At 34.5% G+C, this 22,509-nt stretch overlaps 1 protein-coding gene and 1 long non-coding RNA gene across 4 annotated transcripts in view; one reads left to right on the top strand and one right to left on the bottom strand.

The window, feature by feature from the left end:
- The window catches only part of LOC121071865, a 74,149-nt gene that overhangs the window by 12,891 nt on the left and 38,749 nt on the right, over positions 1 to 22,509 (top strand). The gene's annotated exons all lie outside the window — the stretch shown is intronic.
- Positions 4,162 to 22,509, bottom strand: part of IGF1 (insulin like growth factor 1) — a 54,652-nt gene continuing 36,304 nt past the window's right edge. For both annotated transcript variants that reach the window (XM_040560619.1, XM_040560620.1), the window contains exons 3-4: positions 17,299 to 17,480; positions 4,162 to 6,768 (exon numbers count right to left, since the gene is read on the bottom strand). In XM_040560619.1, coding sequence (XP_040416553.1) covers positions 6,709 to 6,768; positions 17,299 to 17,480 — 242 coding nt within the window. In that variant the 3' untranslated portion in view covers positions 4,162 to 6,708. The remainder of the gene's footprint in view (positions 6,769 to 17,298; positions 17,481 to 22,509) is intronic.

Genomic DNA, 22,509 nt, shown 5'->3' with positions numbered 1-22,509 from the left:
TGCCTTTAATCATTACTGAAGTGGACTTTTTCATACCACAAAAATGGTTAATGACAGTAAACCAGGAAAAATTGAACATTCATTTGATTTTAAAATGTACAAAGTTACATATTTCACTACAAAACATGAATTTCATGAAATCAGTTGTAATTATAGTTATCTGGTTAAACCTTTCTTTAACACAACAGTACATGAAGCATGATCCTATTTACCAAGATAGAGGGCAGTTGTTTTTGTTCATCAGGTATTTTGTTGTTGCTTCTCAAGCAATGAGATGGTAGTAACGAATGTAAAATACAGTAAGGTAGAATGTTTTGATTTAGTTAAAAAATGGTTCATACCTTTAAAATGTGAAAAAAATATCTTCCAACCATATTTATGCTGTTTCTTAAGAACATCTATCAAGTGTGAATGTAAATATTGTAAATGGGTGCATATAATATTTGTTTGTGGGAAAGAATGTTTAGCAGCAGAAGTGTGTTCATGATTTTATGACTATTGTGAGCCAAGGTGGCAAAATAAAAAGTTATTGAAGAGATATCAAAACAGTTACAAAAAAATTGGATATAGGAATTTACAGTACTGAGTCTTTTCCACTTCTGAAATATTTAAGGGTAATACAGGGAGACATGTTCTACTTATAAAGAGTATCTAATTGACACGAAATACTTGAAGTTATATTATTAAATGTCAGAAATCTTCATTCTTCTCTGTTTGTATTACCCATTATTCTTACTTTGAAGGGATGCTTACACTTCAATAATCTCACTTAACAGAAGTCATCTTGAGAAGAATGAAATAAAATTCCTAAGTCAATATTTTCAAAATAAAGTACTCAGAGTTTGTATTTTACATCCATACTCAAACAGATGAATAGATTTGCATGATGACAGCAGAGAAGTGTCTTAAAATCAGGTGATTTCTTCAGGTGTGAAAAACAAATATAGGATCTAACTTGTGACACCCATATTACACAATGTTCTTCTAAAATTAGATTTCAATTGGATTATTGAATATAATCCATAAGAAGTAATGTGTAAAAAGCAATAAATTCAACTTCTGCATGAGAGGAAAAAGAAGAAAAGCATAATACACATGCACACACACATGCACATACACATACATGCATTATAACAATTTATATATATATATACATATATATAAATATACATATATATATATACACACATACACACACCCTTTATGCAACTAATGTAAGACTTCCTAACGTAATATAAGCATCAGAGAGGTCCTTCTTGTTTTGGTCTCTGCTAGACTGGTATCTCTTTACTGTACTATATGTAATCAAGTTTCAGATATTCTTATAACACCCTTCATGTAAAAAACCAAAGAAGATTTATATATCAGATACTGTGCGTTTGGACAGTTTAAGTCCAGTAGAATATTACAATGCTGTGACAAGCAAAATGTATAGTGTAAGTTTAGAATGAGTAAAAGCTTTGTGTTAATGACTTTTTTCCTCTTTTAAAACTGAATCTTAATCCAGTTACTTTTTGTAATGCTACTTCCACACATGAATTGTAATTACATATTAATTACATAATTAGTAATCTCATGAAGGCAAATTCTTTATTTTTTGTGGATTGTACCCAAGAGGAAAAATCTTAATCACTTGAAGGCCTCGTCTCCTCCTCCCTACCCCTGCTCCCCAAAATCAAAACAAAGTGAAGCAAAGCAAAACACCCCCCCTAAACAAACAGACAAACAATAAAACTTATGTTGCAATAGTGTTTTAACAAGATTTGCTGGGGGAGAGGGAGGGAGGAATTAATGTTGGTTTTGAATAGAAGTTTGGCATTTGGAAGACTTGTTTTTACTGAACAGTATCCTTAAAAGAGGGACCAGTATAGGTTGAGTCCCCAAATAAATTATTACTATTCCTTTTCAGACTAAAAATAAAACATTTTAAATATATTGATTATACCTTCATCAGAACATCAGTATTCTATCTAGCCTATAGGTTCCAAGAATCTCTATTTGGGCTTAACTTACTATCATTAAAACAAAACAAAACAAACAAAACAAAACAATGAAATGTGTAATTTTGCACATTAGGATGTTCATAGTGACCACATAAACTTTAAAAAAAAAAAAAATTCACAGACTGTTAGCCATATATTTCAACTTTTTCTCACAATTTGAAACTGGTGAGAATTAAAAATAATATCAGTTTCACGTTAGGAACATTTTGTTCTTCATTCCTTGTCAACATCTGATGCATTTCTTTGTCCTATTTTTTTTAAGAATATTTACTTTTGGGGGCATGCCATGAATGAGAAGGTAATCAAGTATAAAGAAAAACTTGTGCTCAATGAAAATCTTGACTGTATCATGCCACTGACGTTAAGCCAAACTCAACCCTTATTTCAGTCTATAGTGTGGCTTAAAAATCTTTGGTACGATACAGGATATCCAGTAACCTGAACAGGCTTTCATTCATATCCATTGTTCCCTGACTTTAAATGCTTTTCTTCATCTGTATTTCAGACTTGGAGTAAAGATTCAGAACTGCATTTCAAGTCTATGAATTTTTGTGGCATTTTGACCCTTATTCCTGCCCCATCTCCATTACTTTAAGATCTCTTTGCCATTTTCAAGTGATAAAAAGTTGAAAAGTTATGGCTAGTTGTATTTCTATTTTAATAACCATATCTATATAATTGTAATTTTCATACATTAAAAAAATATTTATGCTTTCTTTTATATTTTAGTCAAGTACTTTCTTAAACAAAACAATAGCACCACTTTGGCATTTTTGGCCAAATCAGTAAAAGGTAAAGCAAATATGCATATGCTTTTCTGAACTTGTCTTATCATGAACTTGCTTGTTAAAACAGAGCCGAGAAGACACGGTGCTTGCTTGGCCTAGAGTCTTCCTTAATCAACATCCTTGATGCTAACTCAAAAAGCAGTTTATGGGGCAACTGGAAACTACTTATGAATGGAATTCACTTCTGTAAAGAAAGCTTACCACTAATTTACTCATTTATCTTAGAAAAGGTATTGGGAATGTAATCTGTCTCTGAAAAATGTAGCTACTTTACCGTATCTACAGGGACCGAATGCAGTATCCCATTATTTGATTTTCTTTTCTTTCATTAAATGGTACAAATAAGACTCATACAAGTTTTTCACACAGATGTACATGTACATTTGTTAAGTACATTTACAGAAGAATATAGAATTTATTGACTTGCCATTCAAACACTTAATGATTAATTATGGTTACTATGGAGACAAGGCTCAAATTTTGCTACCTTGATGAAAAAGATATATTAACTTCAGTGGGTTTAGATGTGAAGTCCTTTTTGAACTAACTGAAAATAATGAAGCTTAATTCACTTTTTTTTTTTTTTTTAACTTCTGCACTTTAGCAACATTCTGTGTAATAATTGGAGTTTTATGTCAATTCTAGAATGCAAAAATCTGTGACTTCTGTCATGCGTTTTACATGACATGGAAGGATGGCCAGTGAGATTTTCTTTATCACTTAAGTGATTTATGAGAATAAATTGTATCCATTGGGAGCCCCATTCCTAAATAACTGGAGTGCTTTTGAAAATCCAGCTGAACCCATCAATTTCTCTAATTAAGACATTTTTCAAGTCAGACTACTTGTACATTTGGGAGGGAGATGTTTTAGCTCATGTTTCAACTTCTTTAAGTAGCGGGTTTATTGAGATTATTAAGCTAATGCAGCCCCTTTCTTTCACACTGATTGGTATATCATGTGCTCACTGCCATATGACTGGAGAATTCTCATGCAAGTATGCATTCTCCATCTATGCATTCTCACCTCTACAGTGGTAGATTTAGTCTCCATTTTGTGATTTTTTATTTTTATTCTTTATCTTCTAGCAATGCCAAGTGTTGCTTTTGAAGTTTCATTCGAAGCTATTCCTTATTTGTTGTTTCCTCCAATAATTGTAATTTGTTTAGATGGTTGTCAAATTCTGATGTCAGGTATTGCTATGAAAGATACATGAGATACATGATGACATGAATGTGATTGCATGAATCTCAGGATGAGAACAAAATTTGGATTAATTTACATGAATTAAATGACAAAATGACCTATAGCTATTCAGAAAATCTTCTTAGCATTGCATCAGCAAAATGTTACCTATGAAGAAATTTTCCATCACAGAGATCTGAAAATTGCTTTTTGTGCTTATAGCTTTCCTCCCTCCTCCTCATAGAACTTCAGAACAGGTAGGGACAGAAGGAGTCGAGGTACACAAAATGGAAGTATGTATTATGTTTGTGACTTCAAAATAATGTCTTATTCTTAGAATGTGTTTAAGAATTCTTAACAGCTATTGAAATTAAAGCCACTTCCCTCTCCATCCCTCCCACCAAAAAAAAAGTCTGTTAAGAGCTGTGATAGATATCAGAATTGCTACCTTTTTGTATTGAATTGGTGGTAAATAACTTAGGTTACCGTTCCCACCTACTTTTCTGTACCTTCTTCCTTTTTTCAACATACCTATCTCAGTCAGTGACAGCTGTGGCAGATTCTTTTTATTCATTTACTGTTCTGCTTTTACAATGTGATAGCAGCCTATTGTGCATATAAACATGCATTTCACAGAAAGTGGAGGGCTTAAAGAATTACACAGGAATACATTGCACTTTTCTTGGAAAAAATATGAAACCCAAATTTCCTAAGGGAATAAAATGGGAACAAGCAAATAATTTGTTAGACTTTTAAGACCTACATTTCCTATATGTTTCACAAGAAACTATTAAGGAGCTGTAAAACATACAATCTACAGAAATTCTTCTCATTTGTATTTTAATCAATTCAGTCGTCTACTCCCTTGCATGTAGTAGAAGGTTAGGTAAGTTTGAGTCTTTGAAGAGAAATATTGCCTTTACAGATCTGATCTAACATCTCCCTAATTGCTTCCTTTATACAGTATTCTCTATGCCTTCTTTACAGGTGACCAAGGGATTCTTCTTCCCTTGTCTGAGCTTGCTTGCGTGCAGGGTGGTGAGGTGGAAGAAGTCATGTGGAACCATGCAAAGGATGGAGCCATGCATTCTCCCCTGCCTCCTCTTCCTTTCTCACATAAAGATTTTTGTTGTTCACCCTGGGACACTGTTGGCTATCTATCCACCTTATTGCATGGCTAATCTAGCACTGACTTGATTTACAAAAGTGGGGCATAGGAAACAGTATTATTCAAGTTAGAATCAGTGCATTCCATATCAAGGTTTTATGACTCAGATTATCTGGAAATATGTATGGGTCTCCTGTAAGAATGCATGAAATGCTAGCTTAAGTAGCAGTCTGAAGGACGTTATGGTTCATATCTTCTTGAACACTTTCAACACTGTAATTTTGTGATTAGATTAGCTTTTTCTGATTTACAGAGAGATGCAGTGGCCTAATTAACAGTCAATTCAGTCACATCAGATTTTGGGAAGAACTGAAATGGTAAAGAACATGATGAACCTTCTGTTACCTTTGAAGAGAATTCTGGTATTTGAGAAAGATTTAGGCCCTGATGCACTACACTTTGAAGTCATTTGAGAACTGTTTTATCATCTTCTCTGACCCTAGTCATCTATAATTCTGTTCATATAACTGTAAGAGAAAACACTACCATTTAAACATCTAAAAGGAAAAAAGCAAAATATCTCTTTTTTTTTTTTTTTTTTTAAGACGGGAAAGTTATTTTCATATTGGAATCTAAAGCCATTTTAGTTCATTTAACTGAATATTCTTAAAACTATTTTGTTATTTATTCTTTGGCTTCATATTTCCATATTTGCTTTTACCTATTACCATTTTGGCCAGACCCTTTCATATAACAAACTATAAAATAGCACCTTTGTACTATAAAACAGAGATTTTTACATACTGTTTGATATATGTGTATTATTGATATGCTAAATTTTACATACTGCATTATATGGAGGAAGAAAGAAGTTACCTATACTGTTGCAAACAATTACCTGGAAGAATCATTAATGGTTTGAGAGCCTATGTATGCTTTAACTGCTTTTAAAATCTTTTGTCTCACAAATTGCAATTAACTGCATCTTTGCAAGAGAAAGAAAAATAAAACTGTATTAAAACAAATGTATCTATAACCCATATTCTGTCAAAATGCCACAGATGGAATTAATGGATGTTTAAAACTGTATATGTTACCTTACTGCTGCTGTTACTGGGAATGTCAAACTGTGCAAATATGAAGGGGTAGACAAACAATGTTATCAGACACTGTAAAACAAACAGCCTGTTGCTTGTATAGAAGTGCAAATAAAAAAAAAAAACACCACTTAGACAAGGCTGACGAATGACTCCAGCAGCCAGTGTTCATAGGTTAATTTAGTGCAATTGGATCCATCAAAGGCCCATAAATTTGTAGGCTTTTGAGGGGCACAGGACTTTAAGAGATTTTGTGCAGGACATTTAAAACAAGTTAACAAACAGTAATATATCAACCACAGAATATGTTGCTCTGGGCTGGTTAAAATGTTCTGTTCTCTAAAAGACTTAATATTGGAATGTTTAGTTGCATTGTTCACTGGGAGAATGCCCATTGGTTGAGATTGCATCAAGCTTTTTAAACCATAGTTTTTTTTAAGTCTTCCGATGTTTAACAAATAATTTATTTACAGCAAAGTATCCTGCAGATGGCACATTCATTCTTCATTCTTGTGGATGGCATGTTCTTACATTCTGTAGTTTCTGTTTCCCGTGTTCCCTCTACTTGTATTCTTCAAATGCACTTCCTGAAGATGTAAAAGAAAAAAACAAAACAACAACAAAAATTTATTCCAGATGGGTTTAAATATTCTGTATTCTGAATGACCACACAACATAGATTAGTGAGAAAACAGTTATCCTGGTTATCCTGAATGCAATGCTGGAGTTATTAGAACCCTTTGGCCAGTTCACAGAGAACTTGACTATACAAAATTTCTGTACTCTCATTTCCCCATTCTTCCAGGCATAAACATCTTGATTGCTGTCATTGTTGATCTGAGTAGTTACAACATTAACCATATTTTGCATAGTAAGGGTACACAGAGAAACCCTACCATACCAAAACTATTACTTTGGAGCATTTTGGAAGAGGAAATCTCTTCATACTGGAACCTGGATGGGCTTAGATGTGCAGTAGGTACCAAAAATTTTCTTTCTTTTAGAACAATGATATTTGAAAAAGTGGGATGCATAAGGGCCATGGAAGTTTAAAATTGCAGCTGCAGGATTTATGGATCCTCCTGGGCTTTGGTACCTAGTGAGTAGAGGTTTTCAAAATTGCTGAGTGGGACTCTGTTACCTACATGTAGCATAAGCTGCACATTAGATGTGTAAGGTTTCTGTTGGATAAGGCCTTTAGTGGGATAAAAAGTGTGGGTTCACTGCAGGAGCTGCAGCCAAATCATTTGTATTTTCATAACCAGAGTGATGTGCCAGGCAAATCAAGAGGGCTTTGGAATGAACAATGCCCTCATTTCACTCTTTCCATACACAGGCCAGGTTCCAGAAGCACTGAAAGTTGCAATATCCATCTTTTGGTTTGATTTTCTCATTTACCATGCTGGTAAATATTAGCTGGACTCAAATCTTTTCCCATTCTGTACCAGACTAGAGGCAGAATTAGCAAGTGACAATTTTTGGTTAACAGGAATTGTTAAAAGTCTGTTATCCTAAAAAAAAAAAAAAAAAAAAAAAAAGGACATACATAAAAAATCTCCCTGAGAAAGGTGAGGCTTGTTTATGTTGCTCTACCACTGTATTGTCTTCTATTTTATCCGCAGAAAAAGAAATGTAATCTCCTCTAAACTTTTAAAAGTATTGAAAATATTATCTGCTTTTCCAATAGACAGAAGGAAAATGAGAGCTGATTTGGTGCATTATGGTAGTTTGTTTTGTTGTTTTTTAATGATTTCCTAATTGATTTAATTGATTGATTTTTTAATGATTTCCTAATTGATTTAATGATTTCCTAATGATTTCCTTGTATTCTATATACAAGCTTTCCATTGGCTTCTGGTGTCTATTAAACTTAAAATAAATCATAAACTGACAAAGGATCACAAAACTTAAGCTCACATACAGCTTCCTGATTGTCACTGGCTCTAAATAGTGTTCTGATGGGTATGAGTTAAATTACTATTTTTAGAATATACAGCCAAACCAAACTAAACCAACAAAACCAACAAGTACTATATTAATCATACCACCATCAAGTAATAACATTGAGCCAAACTAAAAATTATCATCACTGACAAGCCAAATTTGTTAATAATATTCACAATGAAGAAATTTCTTTGTTGGAAATCTGTTATTGTAGATGTTCTTATCCCAAAATCCAACACTAAATGAGAAAGAGATGAATCATCTAGTTACTATTTCTGTGATCAGTTCAATAGGATATGGGCTTGGGCTTGTCTTCATCAAATTTTACTGCTAGCATTATAGAATAATTTTCTTAGGATGGGTTGAATACAGAAACAAAAACTTCAACAGAATCCTGCTTATCCAGAAATTATCATTATTATCCCCCCCCCCCCCCCCCCCCCCACACACACACACATTGCTGTTTGGTCGCTTGTTTCTCTTCCAGCTTTTCTAAAACTACCCTTCTGTCTTTAGTTTTCCCTAATTTGTACCTTAGTTTTCACCTTGAAGCACTCATTCTGGATGAACCCCTCAGTTTTCACTGATTTTCACTTAAAGCACCATTGCAGCACTTCCGATGAGTCTTACACTGTTAAGGATCCTGCCTTATGCTACAAATGTTTTGTTTAACATTTTTTTCAATGATCTAGATGAGAGGATCAAGTGCAACCGCGGTAAGTTTGCTGACAACACCAAGTTGGGTAGGAATGTTGATCTGTTTGAGGGTAGGAAGTCTCTGCAGAGGGATCTGGATAGGCTGGATAAATTGGCCAAGCCTATTGGCATGACATTCAACAAGAGTAAGTGCTGAGTGCTGCATGAGTGACTGGAAAGCTGCCCAACAGAAAAGGACCTGGGGGTGCTGGTCGATGGCCACCTGAACATGAGGCAGCAGTGTGCTGAGGTGGCCAGGAAGGCCAGTGGTGTCCTGGCCTGCAACAGCAATAGCGTGGCCAGCAAGACTAGGGAGGTGATTGTCCCCCTGAACTTGCCACTGGTGAGACTGCACTTCACATATTGTCTTCAGTTTTGGGCCCCTCGCCACAAGAAGTATATTGGGTTGCTCAAGCATGTGCAGAGAAGAGCAACAAAGCTGGTGAAGAGACTAGAAAACAGGAGTTGTGAGGAGTGCCTGAGGGAGCTGGGGCTGTTTAGAGAAGTGGAGGATGATGGGAGACCCCATCATCCTCTACAGCTACCCGAAAGGAGGCTGCAGCAAGGAGGTATCTGTCTCTTTTCTCAGGTGACAAGTGAGAGGATGTGAGGAAATGGCTTGAAATTGTGCAAGGGGAGGTTTAGATTAGATATTAGAAAGAACTTCTTTATGGAGAGAGTGATCAAGCACTGGAAAGGGCTGTCCAGGAAGGTAGTGGAGTCCCTGTCCCTGGAGGTATACAAGAGATGTATGGGTGTGGTACCAAAGAGATGTATGGGTGTGGTACCAAGGGACATGGCTTAGTGGTGGGACTCAGTAGGTCAGACTGATGGTTCAACTTGTTGATCTGGGAGGTCTTTTCCAAACTAGATGATTCTATGATTCTAAGTGTTTATCTCGTAACAATGCATTAAGAAGATGGTAATTCCTTGACTCATCTGCCTTGTTTTTTCCTCATAGTAACAAAGCAAAATAGCCTTATTACTGCTGCTGCTAGGTTCTCCTTTTTGAGGAGAGCTCACCAGGATACAGGAAAAGAATTATAAACTACATGCTATTTGCAAAAAGTCATATATTCTTGAAGGCTGCACATTCATGATCTAGAAGAAGAAAATTGAGAGCCTTATTATAAAACAACAGCTATTTTGCATTTAAGTGATCAATTCTCTCTGCTAATGTTTTCTGACCTCAAAATGGCTTAACCATTGCAATAAAGTAAATACCATGACGCAGCTCTGGCATGTAGATGGCAAAAGAGCTGTCATAACACACAGGCTAGCTTTGAAATTGAGGGGCCATTGCAATTTACTTTTAGAACAGTTTATCTCCTGGAATCAGTGTTTTGATCCATAAATACATAGAAGTGGCACTGTTGGTTGTAGCATTAACATGCATGCAGGAAAGTCCTTTGACACGTATAACATATTTTTTCAAAGTATACCATGTTGAGACTATTGAAAACAAGTGTGAATGCCTGAATCAGGATTTTAAATCTGCATTTACTCTGTTATAGAAAATTGTGCCTTATTTCTCTAGTCTTTGAAAAACGTAATTAAAAATAAATTTCCCATTTGTGATACTTGTTTAATGATCATGTCCTCTGGTCTGATATTTAGATCTGGACAAAGACAATAAGCATGTTAAGATGTCAGTTGCAGAACATCAACTTTGCATAAGTCAGTCTGTGAACAGAGAAGTGCAGACTTCAAACCTACCACCTTAACCATGGATCTTTGGAGACAGTGCAGCATTAACATTAGGATAACGACTGCCCCACTGACAATGAAAGTCATTTAACTAAGTTGAAGATTACTGGGAAGCATGCAGTATCAATCTTATACTATTAGGATGGACTTTCAAACCTCATATTGGCATTAAAAGATCTCTTGCTTTATTGATAATAGATGGGAAGTATAATGTTTGTAGTTTTATGTAAGATATGATATCTTAGCAGTGAGTGAAGGTCCATCTGAAAGCTTTTTAGTTTTGTGGGCAGTGTGGTCAATAACAAAATAAAAAGACTGTAAAGTAAGCAATGGGTGGAAATAATTTTCTGATGTGAAAGAGGCCAAGTTCTGCTTTCAATTTTTTTTTGAAATTACTAAAGTGAAGAAGCCACATTCTGCTATCTGTTACACCTAAAGCTTCCCTTGCTGTCTTTGATAATGTAGCATGGATGTACAACAAATTAGGATTTGCCATTGTGCATATTTTGGTCTGTAAATGTACCTGTGAGTTGATAGCCAATTACAAAAGATCCTGCCAATCTTAGAAAGAATAATGTGAAATAATGCAATATGCTTTCTATTTTCTTAATGACATTTTCAAAAAGTAAAAATATTAACATATTTACCCCTCTCTCTCAGTTCTGCTTACTGTTTATTTAAATTTGAAGATTAGATAAAATCTGAAAGGATTTTGGCTAGCATCTGATCTTTTGAGAGAATCCAGTTCCTATTGCTACTTTGTTGATAATACATTTATGTGTATTTTCCACAAATAAGGATTAAAGAAGGATAAGGAATAAAAATTTGAGGAAGACCAAAATTATATCATGAGGTACACCTCTTTGGTCTTTTTGCTTAGGGTGCAAGGAAATGGCATGAAATTACGTTTTTTTGTTTTTTTGCTTTTTTTTTTTTTTTTTTTTTTTTTGCTTTCCCTCTTCTTTATTTACTGGATTTTATAATCAGCCTTTCCAGTATTGACTTCATGTGTTAATTCTCAAGGTATCTTGTAGTCTTAAATTGGTAAGAACTTTTTGCCACTGGTTTTATGACACTGCTTAATTCCAATTCACAGTCTTCCTTTATATACACAATTATTGTGGAAATAGCTTGATTTCCTTTTCTTGAACAGAGAACAGTTGTTTTTCAAAATTCTGTTCAACAGTTTTCCAAACTGCTGTTAAAAATCATTTCACTTAAGGATAAATACACTAAATTTTTTATTTATTTATTTATATTTTTTTTTTAGCATTTCTTGGAAAATAGAATAATGAAAGAAAGAAAAGCTAGATGAAACCATGTACACTGAAGATAGAAATTAATTCTCCTTCTTGTTCCTCTTTCACACAGTTTAAAATACTAGACATAAACTTAGTGTAAAAATTGATGAAACCATTACTCTGCCTTCCAGTTCAAAACCTGAAAGTTTCTCCCTCTTCCTTACTCCTGCCTCACTAGCTGATGTATTTGCTCATTAAATGAGATTCTAATCTGAAAACAAGGTCATCAATTGTTCTCATAGTTTTAGGAGAAAGAAAAAATCTTGATCTATAATGTGCTTTGGTTTTACACCTATTCTCTTTGTTAAAAGTTCAGGAACATCTCTCTTAGTTTTAGAAATGTGCTGACATGATTAACGTGTGTCCTCTTTATGAATGTTTGTTTATATATATAACTAACTGCAATTGAGGTAGATTTTTATAATGTATTTGTAATATGCAGTTGATTTCCTATTTTTAACCATTCTGGTGAGATGAATAGTTAGTATATATCTAAGTATCTTATTTTTAACACTAACAATTCTAACAAAGCTTTTAGCAGAGTATTCAAGTAATGAGCAAGTGAACAAAGCAAGCTTTGGATAAACAGAATTGATGAGTAATCATTTAATGACTGGAAAAGAGATCCTGGAAATTGTTTGGATTATTCAATCAAATCTTCATATTTCCCTTATTCTTTTAAAGAATAAGGAATTACTTGCTGGATTCTGATCCTGCAAAATTTTACTATTTGTTTAAATATGCAAATATTTTCATAAATCTTATTTCTATGGAATTTTAACTGTTTGGTTTACTGGGGTCTTGTCTTTGAATACTATCATAATTAACGTAAAAAGGTCAACTACTAAATTTCAGTAGCTTTGGTTAGAAGCAAAAGGGATTTTAAAGTGATAATAAATTCTCTGAAATTCAAGGTTTTGAGGAGGCTGAAAATAGTTTAATGAAGGTCAATTAAGCAAAAAATAAAATAAAATAAAATAAAATAAAATAAAATAAAATAAAATAAAATAAAATAAAAATAGAGCTGCAGTAAACCAAAAAGCTTTATTTTGAGATTAAAATGTTTTCCTTTGGAAAAACAAAATATTCAATTCCAGCAGTTCCATTGTGAAAAATCTGACTTTTGCTTTTCAAAAGATCTTTTTTTTTTTTTAATTCAATGTAATAATGAGATATAGAAAAGCTAATGAATATTAGTAATATAAAGTATACAAATCAAATTAAATAAACAAAAGAAAGGAAAACAGTCTTTATGGCCTTGGCCTTAGCATTGCAATGGAATGTAAGATAATTCTATTTCCCTTACCTAAACAGTCCAGAACAGTTGGCCTGAACATTTTTAATTTATTATTATTTTTTTCACTCTGAACACTAAACTGAAAATCAAGTTAAATCACTTAGCTTTCCTTAAGAAACTTATTGGAGAAACCAATTTCATTACTTCTAGTTCTTACATATTTTATGCCATTTCTATATTTCTGGACAGCTGCTGTTGTACTGAGGAATCTGAATGATCAGGGCAACATACTCTAGAACACAGAGTATGTTGAATGGAGATTATAGGGATAAAGCCTATTCTGTTTTTACCATTGCAGTTCACATTCAGAAGAGAACCAACAGATGTAAACAGCTTACTAAGTCTTAGCCAGCTATGTTGGTTTTGCATAATTGCTGTTGCAGATATGATTGTTACATCTACATATGATGGCTACTGAAAAAAAACTATTTTTACATTTTCTCATTGACCACCCATTGTCCAGTTGCCACCAAAAATTAGAAGATAACATCTCTTCTGTTTCAGCTTCTGAGCATTTAAAAGCAGAGCTGCTACTTCAGTATGGACTGTCATGTTCCCCAGCTTGGATCAGTTGTTCTACACTGGGGAAAACAATTTGAAGGCTCAAAATGCATTTCAAATTGCAATTTATTTATTTATTTTTTTGTCATTACACACAGCTGCTGACCCAGACAGGTTTGGTGACCCCTGTAGGCTATGACTCAAAGAGCATAAAATATTTCTGGGAGTAGTGGAGATACTTCTTTTGAAGTAGGGCACACATGCTCTAGTGAGAGTTTGGTATCCTTTAGATAGATGTCTGAGAAGGATGTTTGACTGCTGGGCACTAACAAAAACTACATATTTCTGTAGTTCACAACTTCCTTAAGGCCCATAGTGCTGAAATCCAGCTGGAAAGATAATCTGAGTTATCCCATCTGTTCACTAGAGACTTTGGAGGGGTGAGCCTGTAGCTACAGCATTGTGCTCTGAAGCATGCTTCATTTCTCTGTGCAAGCAATTATGCATGTCTGGTGCATTCATTGGCTGCCCCAGTTTAAGGTAATTTTGGTGTAGGCTGACTGTGAAAGAGCAAATAAAGAGATGGTGAAAGCTGGGTATCTAAATTAGGATAGAGTTAAGGTTGGATATGTGATCCATTGTATACAGCAGCTGTGGCAATAACAAAGTGCTTCTAAATACCTTCTTTTTATTTTTATTTTTGGTGAATCAGTGAAGTATGTTTTGTGTAATATGTATATTAATGAAGTATTTGGTTTTTAGTTTTCAATATACCTTTATATTTATTTGTGAATAAAGGTCTTATAACAGGAGAAATAACAGTCCTGTAGAGGAAGAAATATTTTGTTTGTTAGCTACAAACAAACAAAACTCTACACACACAGTCTCTGTAATTGGATTAAATCTGGTTTTTGATGCTGGCCTTACATCAGCAAATAGGCATTTGGGGATTCCCAGGCCACATTAATCATTCAGTAACTACCCCTCATCATTCAGATTCGTGTGTGTAGTGTAGTACATTTGTTCGTAATGAAATGACTAAAGATCAGCATCAATATGACTTGTAAACAGAAGAACAACCCTCCTCTACTGAAAGAAGTTTACCAAAGTTCTACCAAATTGTGCATAGGAGGAATGATCTGTTCAAGGACTTTAGAAACTAGACCATCTATAAAAACACTTAAACCAAAGCCAAAATCCATGATTTTTCTATTAAAATGGGTTATGAGGAGATGTCAAATAAAAACTACATTGGAAGCATGAAAGGCATGAAAACCTAATTGTGTACAAAATCTGAGATGTTCTGCTTGACAGAACATATTATATGGTTCACTTAATCCTGCCTTAAACGCTATACTGAAATAAGAAAATGCAGAGATCACATATATTATCTTACATATATAATTCTGTATATATGTATAAGATATATGTCTTATATATATAAGATAATATTCACAGAGAAAATATTCTAAAGCAGAAAACAAAATTGTTCAGCTTGGAAAAATAATTCGTCTTTGGTATTGTTTTTTGTTGTTGGTGTTAAAATCAGTAAATATCAATGCTATGAATTAGCTAAATATATTCATACTGGGGGAGCCTATCCAAAGAAAAAGCATGGCATTGTCTTTCTTTAATGGAGGCCTGTACACTGCAAAAAGAAAAAAGAAAGAAACAACAATTATATGAGAATATGTATTAGAGCTTTTTCACATAGTTTTTTCTTAATGCGTTGTTTCATTTAACTATATAATCCTTATTTACCATAAATCTGAATTATACTTCCTCCTACCCCTTCTGTATTTTTTATTTCCTCAATCTAATTTTACCCATGAACAGAGGTTAAGGAAAATTTCAGGTTTTTTTTTTTTTTCCCCCATCAGATTTCTATTATTTTATTGCCAATTTCCCATCAAGAAGCACTTATAATTTTTCTGCTTCTGTTCACCTCTCTCCTTTTCCTGTACATATTCTTCAATAGTTTTCTTTAATGTGAATTTTTCTCTAGTATTGTTTTCTCTCCCCTTACGTCAAAATTCTGTGTTTTATGTGTGATGCAACATGGTTCATTCAGTCCTTCAATATTTCTCATTTTCTAAGCCTTTGATCTAATTCCTTTTCTTTTATTTTCCTCTGCTCTTCATTGTCTTTTTGTTGTCCTTTTCACCTCTTGCCTTCTCTCCTTTTCATTTCCTGGATGCTTTTTTTCCTGCATCTAGGTTGTCTCAATTACTACATACTCCCTCTAATTTTTTCCCACTTACAGTTCCCTTTTGAACACCCGCTTCTCTGCTGCTGCTCAAAGATGCAAGGCCTTTCTTCTGACCCTTCTAGTTCATAACGAAAATATTTCCCTGTCTGTCCTTTTACCAGAGAAAAAGACATCTGTCTAAAGAATGGCATCATTCTTGGCCCTCCAAGGAAAGTGGTATGTTAGTGGTATCTATCAGAGGGCTAACAGGTATCTTCTCTCATTTCACTTGGCATTATAGAATGTTTTACCCATCACCCAAGTAACAAGTATGGGAGGAAGCACAGAGATTACTGGCCAAGCTTGTTTTCTTTCTTTTCGTCTTTCTTTTTCCACAAGCCTTAGATATCTGTGTGCCCAGATAGGAATAAACCACAGGCTTTTCTTGTCCATTGTTGAGCTCTACCTGAAGTAGACTTCACTTGTCATGTGAGTCTTTTGAGATGTTAATGTCTAAGGTGATACTTCCCAAGAAGAAGCATACAGCCATTCCTTTAAAAGGTTGAACACTCTTGAGGAAGAGGTGAAATGGATTCCCTTTTATGGATTAGTTTATAGAAAAGAAATGGATGCTGGAACTATTACAACTGTGAACAAAAATAAAATATGTCACTGGAGGTTTACAGAAGATGACAGATAACATGTAAAATAGATACTCAGAACTCAAATGGAAGAGACAGTTGGAAGAGAGCTTAATGGTAGCCTAGTCTAAGATCTGTTACCTAAACTACAGGCTCTGTTGAGGATAAATTAGATTTAACTACATATATGTACAGTATCTAATACAGCAGGGTGAAATATCTGGATACACTGAACTCCAGAACTATACAAATTATACCAATGAATATTTGAAGTGCTTGGAGAACATACATTTTAAACATTAAATAGTTAAAATTAAGTATGTAATGAATGTAGTGACTATCAAATTCATTTAGTACAGGTAAATAAAAAAATAAAAACCCAAAATAATGATGAAAGAAAAAAAAAAGATTGTTCATTTACACAATAAAATGAATAACAGAAGCACTCATGATCACTCATTCTACCTCTTCCTTACAAAGAAGGATGAGTGAGTAGTTTGTGGATAGATGAGTATATAAACACTCGGTTTGGTTTCTTTTTGAAGGAACTTTTAGGTGCTATTTATGATTGGATGATGTGAGTACTTGTCAGTTAATACCCAGAAACAGGATAAAATCTCATAATTACTAGCTTAGCAAATCCATTTTTTTATTCTAAGAGGTGAGATAGAACACTTCATCTCCTCCTTATTTCCTGCCGTGGACGCTGTTTTCCAAAAACACACTAAATGTCACTGTCCCTAGCAGGTAGAACACATCAGTTGTTTGCTATGTTACCAGCCTTGACACTATTTCCCTTCCCTAAAATAGATAGAGCATTTTATTTTTTTGGCCTGGCCTACCTTCTGTGCTTTTGGCATATCAGTGTGGCGCTGAGCACGTACAGAGCGTGCAGACTTAGGTGGCTTTATTGGAGCACAGTACATCTCCAGCCTCCTCAGGTCACAACTCTGGAAGCAGCATTCATCCACTATTCCCTTGTGGTGTAAGCGTCTACTGCTGGATCCATACCCTGTAGGCTTACCTATTCAAAACACAAATGGAAAGTTTTTATGTTAGAAAGAAAATGCAAAGATCTCAGCAGCATTCACATTAAGTTGCATTATTTTAACTGAATCACCAATGGCAGTTGTAGAGGCTGCCTGTGTGTATCTGTTCTAAGACAATGTCCTTAGATACAGCTTCCAAAGATATTCCTGGAAATGGCCAGCTTGGATCTTTGTCTATGGATAGCTGCTATTTAAGCATTTGAGCAAACTTACATCTTAGAAGAGTATTATTAAAACATTTTCTTGAACTGTCTTGGCATTGAAAATGGAGAGGAAGGAAGCTATAATCTGGCAGTTAGAAGCCTTGCAAAGGGAATTCACTTTTTAGCTTTTGGATGAAATCTAATTATTGAGCTGATTGAAGTAGCTGGTGTTTAAAGATCATGCCTGTGTAGTAGGCAAGTATTTTCTATTGAAAAAGGCTTCATTGAGCCACTATATGAAGAGAGAGTATGCTCCAAAGGGGAAATAAATACTGTATACAACTACATACGGTCTAAGATCTGCAAGCTCAAAAACTAATGGGAAGCAGGAAATGAGGTAACTCAGTAACTAATGATATGCAGCAAAAATAGGGTGATGGTTGATGGAACAGATACGGACAGTGTTTAATATTGTATAGCTTTACACAAGATGGAAGATTGGACTGACATAACATGATTGTTCCTTGTTTTGTGTTTTTACAGGGCATCTGTAGGAAATACTTGATTATTTTTTTTTAATTGCATTTTTCACTCAGCTACATTAAAGGGTGACATTTTCATTTACAGAGCTGTCAAACTGTCCTCTCTCTCTCTCTTTTTTTTTTTTTTTCTTTTTCCCTGGCATTTCTGATTTCTTTAGTAACTAGAGATTTCACTGCCATACTATGCAAAGATTACACACCCATTATTTCCTGGGCTTGTTTGAATAAAACCCAGTTGGATGTGTGGTTGTTCTATTATGATATTAGAAATGAATGAACAGTAAATTCACACACATGCAAAAAAAGCAGTTGCTGACTTACTACATCTATTTTTAAATTCTGGTAGAATTTGGTTTCAGACAGTAAAATTCTGAAAAGATTAAATGTTTTGTTTTGACATTTTCAGCATTAAATGTTTCCATTTAGACATGATACACATTGGATAAAACTCCAAAATATGGAAAAAAATGAAAGAATATTGCACCAAAAGCCAAAAAAAGATGTAACTTGATTCAGTCAGCTCAACCATTTTCTTTCCTTTCTCTTTCTTTCTTTTTCTTTCTTTCTTTCTTTCTTTCTTTCTTTCTTTTTCTTTCTTTCTTTCTTTCTTTCTTTCTTTCTTTCTTTCTTTCTTTCCTTCTTTCCTTCTTTCCTTCTTTCCTTCTTTCCTTCTTTCCTTCTTTCCTTCTTTCCTTCATTCTTTTTCCTTCTCTTTTTTCTTCCTTTCTTTCTCTTTCTTTCTTTCTTTCTTTCTTTCTTTCTTTCTTTCTTTCTTTCTTTCTTTCTTTCTTTTCTTTTTCTTCCTTCCTTCCTTCCTTTCTTTTCTTTTTCTTCCTTCCTTCCTTCCTTCCTTCCTTCCTTCCTCCCTCCCTCCCTTCCTTCCTCCCTCCCTTCCTTCCTCCCTCCCACCCTCCCTCTGTTCCTTCCTTCCTTCCTTCCATCCTTCCTTCCTTCCTTCCTTCCTCCCTCCCTCCCTCCCTCCCTCCCTTCCTTCCCTCCCTCCCTCCCTCCTTCCCCTTTCATTTCTTTCTTTCTTTCTTCCCTTCATTTTTATCACTGAGACCAAAAACCTGTTATTTACAGATTTTGGCAAGGAATTCAGTTTTAAGAAATTACTCAAGCTAAATAAAGGAAAAAGGTATATCAACAAAGATGAAAATTCAGTTTCTCTTTGAGAAATTCTTGCCTCCTATGCTTATACAGCAAATTCTAGATTAATATCCATATACCTGGTCTGCAGTTGTCAATTTGAAGACAACAACTGCATTTTGCAATTCTCTGTGATTAAAACATATGTCCACTGACAAAGAACCCTTGAGGCCTCAGTACATCCGTAAATGAAAAGACCTCTAGTGGTAAAGTATGTCTAACATTTTAGCCAGCAGTACAGTCAGCTAAGAACTAACTATCCCCATGAGCTTTGTAAACCCAGACAATAGGTTTTTAAATGTCTTTTTCCAGGGACTATAAATTAAACAAAAAGAAAAACATGCTTACTTGGTATATTGCAATCCACTGAGGACCTCTATACTGTACATTGTCTGCTAAATAATTTGTTTCATAAGACTAAAGAGAATAGCAAGCCAGGAGTAGATTACGGTAATATTTTGATTTGTGTGTGTGCATTGTTTTCTGTGTATCACTGGAAAGATACATAGTTGGTGGTTTCTGTTTTTGTTTTTGTTGTTGTTGTTTGTTTGTTTATTTGTTTATTTGTTTGTTTGTTTTGGTGTCTTTTTTGTTTGTTTTGTTTTGTTTTCCAGACTATTTTCACTCACTGAGTTATAAGTTACAAGCTTTTCCCTGGAAATATTTCCAAAGCCTATTAATCAGATTCTCATAGCCTAACACTTTTGAAATTCAGCAGTCATGATAAAATCTGGAGTGTCATTACTGTGTTGGATACCCGGAGCTCTTCAACATTTTGTCTTACTCCCATTTAAAACATGGAAGGGCAAATTCTGTTCCTGTATATGAAGGTGTAACTTCTCTTAATAGATCCAGCTAAACTGGCACAAACTGTTGATTAGTTAAGCTCACCTTTCTTTTCTCAGTCTACCAATTTATCATAAACAAACACATTCTACAAGCAGATCAAGGGAGGTGATTGTTTGCCTCTATTCTGCCCTCATGAGGCCCCACCTGAGTACTGCATCCAGGTCTGGGGCCCCCAGAACAAGATGCAGACCTGTTAAAGTGAGTCCAGGGGAGTGCCTCAAAGATGATTAGAGGGCTGGAGCACCACCTCTCCTATGAACAAAGGCTGAGAGAGCTGGGGATGTTCAGCCTGGTGAATAGAAGGCTCTGGCCACCTCACTGTGGCCTTTCAGTACTTAAAGGGGTCTTACAGAAAGGATGGAGAGGGACTCTTCTCAGGTAAATGATAGGACAAGGGGAAATGGTCTTAAACCTTTAAAGGAGAATAGATTTGTATTAGACATTAGAAATTCTTCACTGTAGGGGTAGTGAGGCACTGGAACAGGTTGCCAAAAGAAGTTGTGGATGTCCCATCCCTGGAGGTGTTCAAGGCCAGGTTGGATGAGGCCTTGGTCAACATGATCAAGTGGGTAGCAGGCATCCCTGTCTGTGGCAGGAGGCTTGAAACTATTTGATCTTTGAGGTCCGTTCCAACCCAAGCCATTCTATGATTCTATGATTTTTTTCTTTTGAATGGTATTTCACAGAAGCTAACAGGCATTTAGGTTTGGTTGATTCTTTGACATGCTGTGATCATGTGTTTACTATTATCATCCCATGACTGATAATAGTAAAAATAAGGAGGGACAGTTTATTTATTAGTTTCAACTGGCTTTCCATGATCTTTCTACCTAGAAAACTGTCAAGCCAATAGAATATTTTAGGATTAGTATTATTTTGCACTTTTAAGAATCATACAGATGTCAGATCCTCATGACATTCATAATAGATACACAGTGTTATCTCTCAGTGACAAAATTTAAAATCCATAAGATTAAATATCTGTGCTAAGAACTTCCACAGGTTAACAACAGAACTTGATAGTAGAAGTCTTTCTTCCATGAGTAGCAAGACTCTAACTTGCAAAGTCATTTTGTAAAACAAGTGATCTTGTTCTTTACTGAAACCAATTATTTACTCTATAGAGCACTTACTAGGGTAATTTTTCTTAGTGACATATTTTGGTCAGCATGTTCCTCTAGGAAGAAACAGTGGCTGATAGCAGCATATTTATGGGATCCATTTGTATAAGAATGGTTTATAATGGGAATAATGAAAGGAAATGTAAAGTTTCAAAGGTCTCAAAAAATTGTTAGCTCTTTTGTTATTTAACATTGTTAACATTTAGCATTTAAATAAGCCAAAGATGAACTGGTTGGTAGATGTGATTTTTTTGGAAAGTCTTTCATCCTTTTTAGTAATCAGTAGTTCTTTCCAATTTGTCCATGCCAAGCCTATACTTACACAACTTTACCTGTGTTTTGCCATTTTAAATTTTGCTCAATTATGTAATCTGATGCATTCTTTCCGTATTTATTTTTTTTATTTTTTTATTTTTTTACTGAAGGCATATAAAAAAAAGCAGTGATATGCAATGGGATATATAGCATTTTGTGAGTGTATCAGTATTGTTCGTATTGTGAAATCTATGACCTTCTGGTAAATATGGTCATTTTCACAGCAATATATTTGATTTGACTATACATGAAGTAGAGGAACCATGCCATGTACTGTAGCTTTAATAATATATCTCATTCATTTGTGTATCATGTCTTCCCATCCACATTTATTTGTCTTCGCAAACTTTAAAAAGTCCTAAGTTTTATTCACGTCTAGCTACTGACTTGTGCGATCGTATGCAATTCATTTTACCCTTCAGCATCTGAATGCAACTGTTTATAAAGTTGTTAAAATACCTTGAATAGCTCATGAAGCATTACCTGCCTTATTTAGTAATCAGTAGCAACATTCCTCCTGTATAATTGTATGTTTAAATAGTTAATGCAAATCCTGAATTTTCAAATCTTTCAGGTAAAATTTCAGTGTACTTCAAAATTATTTTTACTTTAGCCAGACCAAAGACATGTACAAGTTGTTTTTCTTTATGACAGAATGTTAATTTTATCAAGCAGGATATAGTGTCCTACAGCAGTTTTAAAAACCTCTATGGAAAATGTAATGAGTTTGGAATTAAATCACTAACACATCAGTGATGTGGTCAGCAATGAAACAGCATTTATTTATAGACTGAAATATTCATGTATTGCATGGCATACTAGCTACTCATCCTTCATTAAAAGAATAACATAAGTATTGTGAAGTTAAATGATATTATTTAACTT

Source organism: Cygnus olor, chromosome 1 (assembly GCF_009769625.2).
Source record: "Cygnus olor isolate bCygOlo1 chromosome 1, bCygOlo1.pri.v2, whole genome shotgun sequence".
Taxonomy (NCBI): Eukaryota; Metazoa; Chordata; class Aves; order Anseriformes; family Anatidae; genus Cygnus; species Cygnus olor.
The sequence above is the reverse complement of the archived record's forward strand: the minus strand, read 5'-3'. Positions and strand labels throughout refer to the sequence as shown.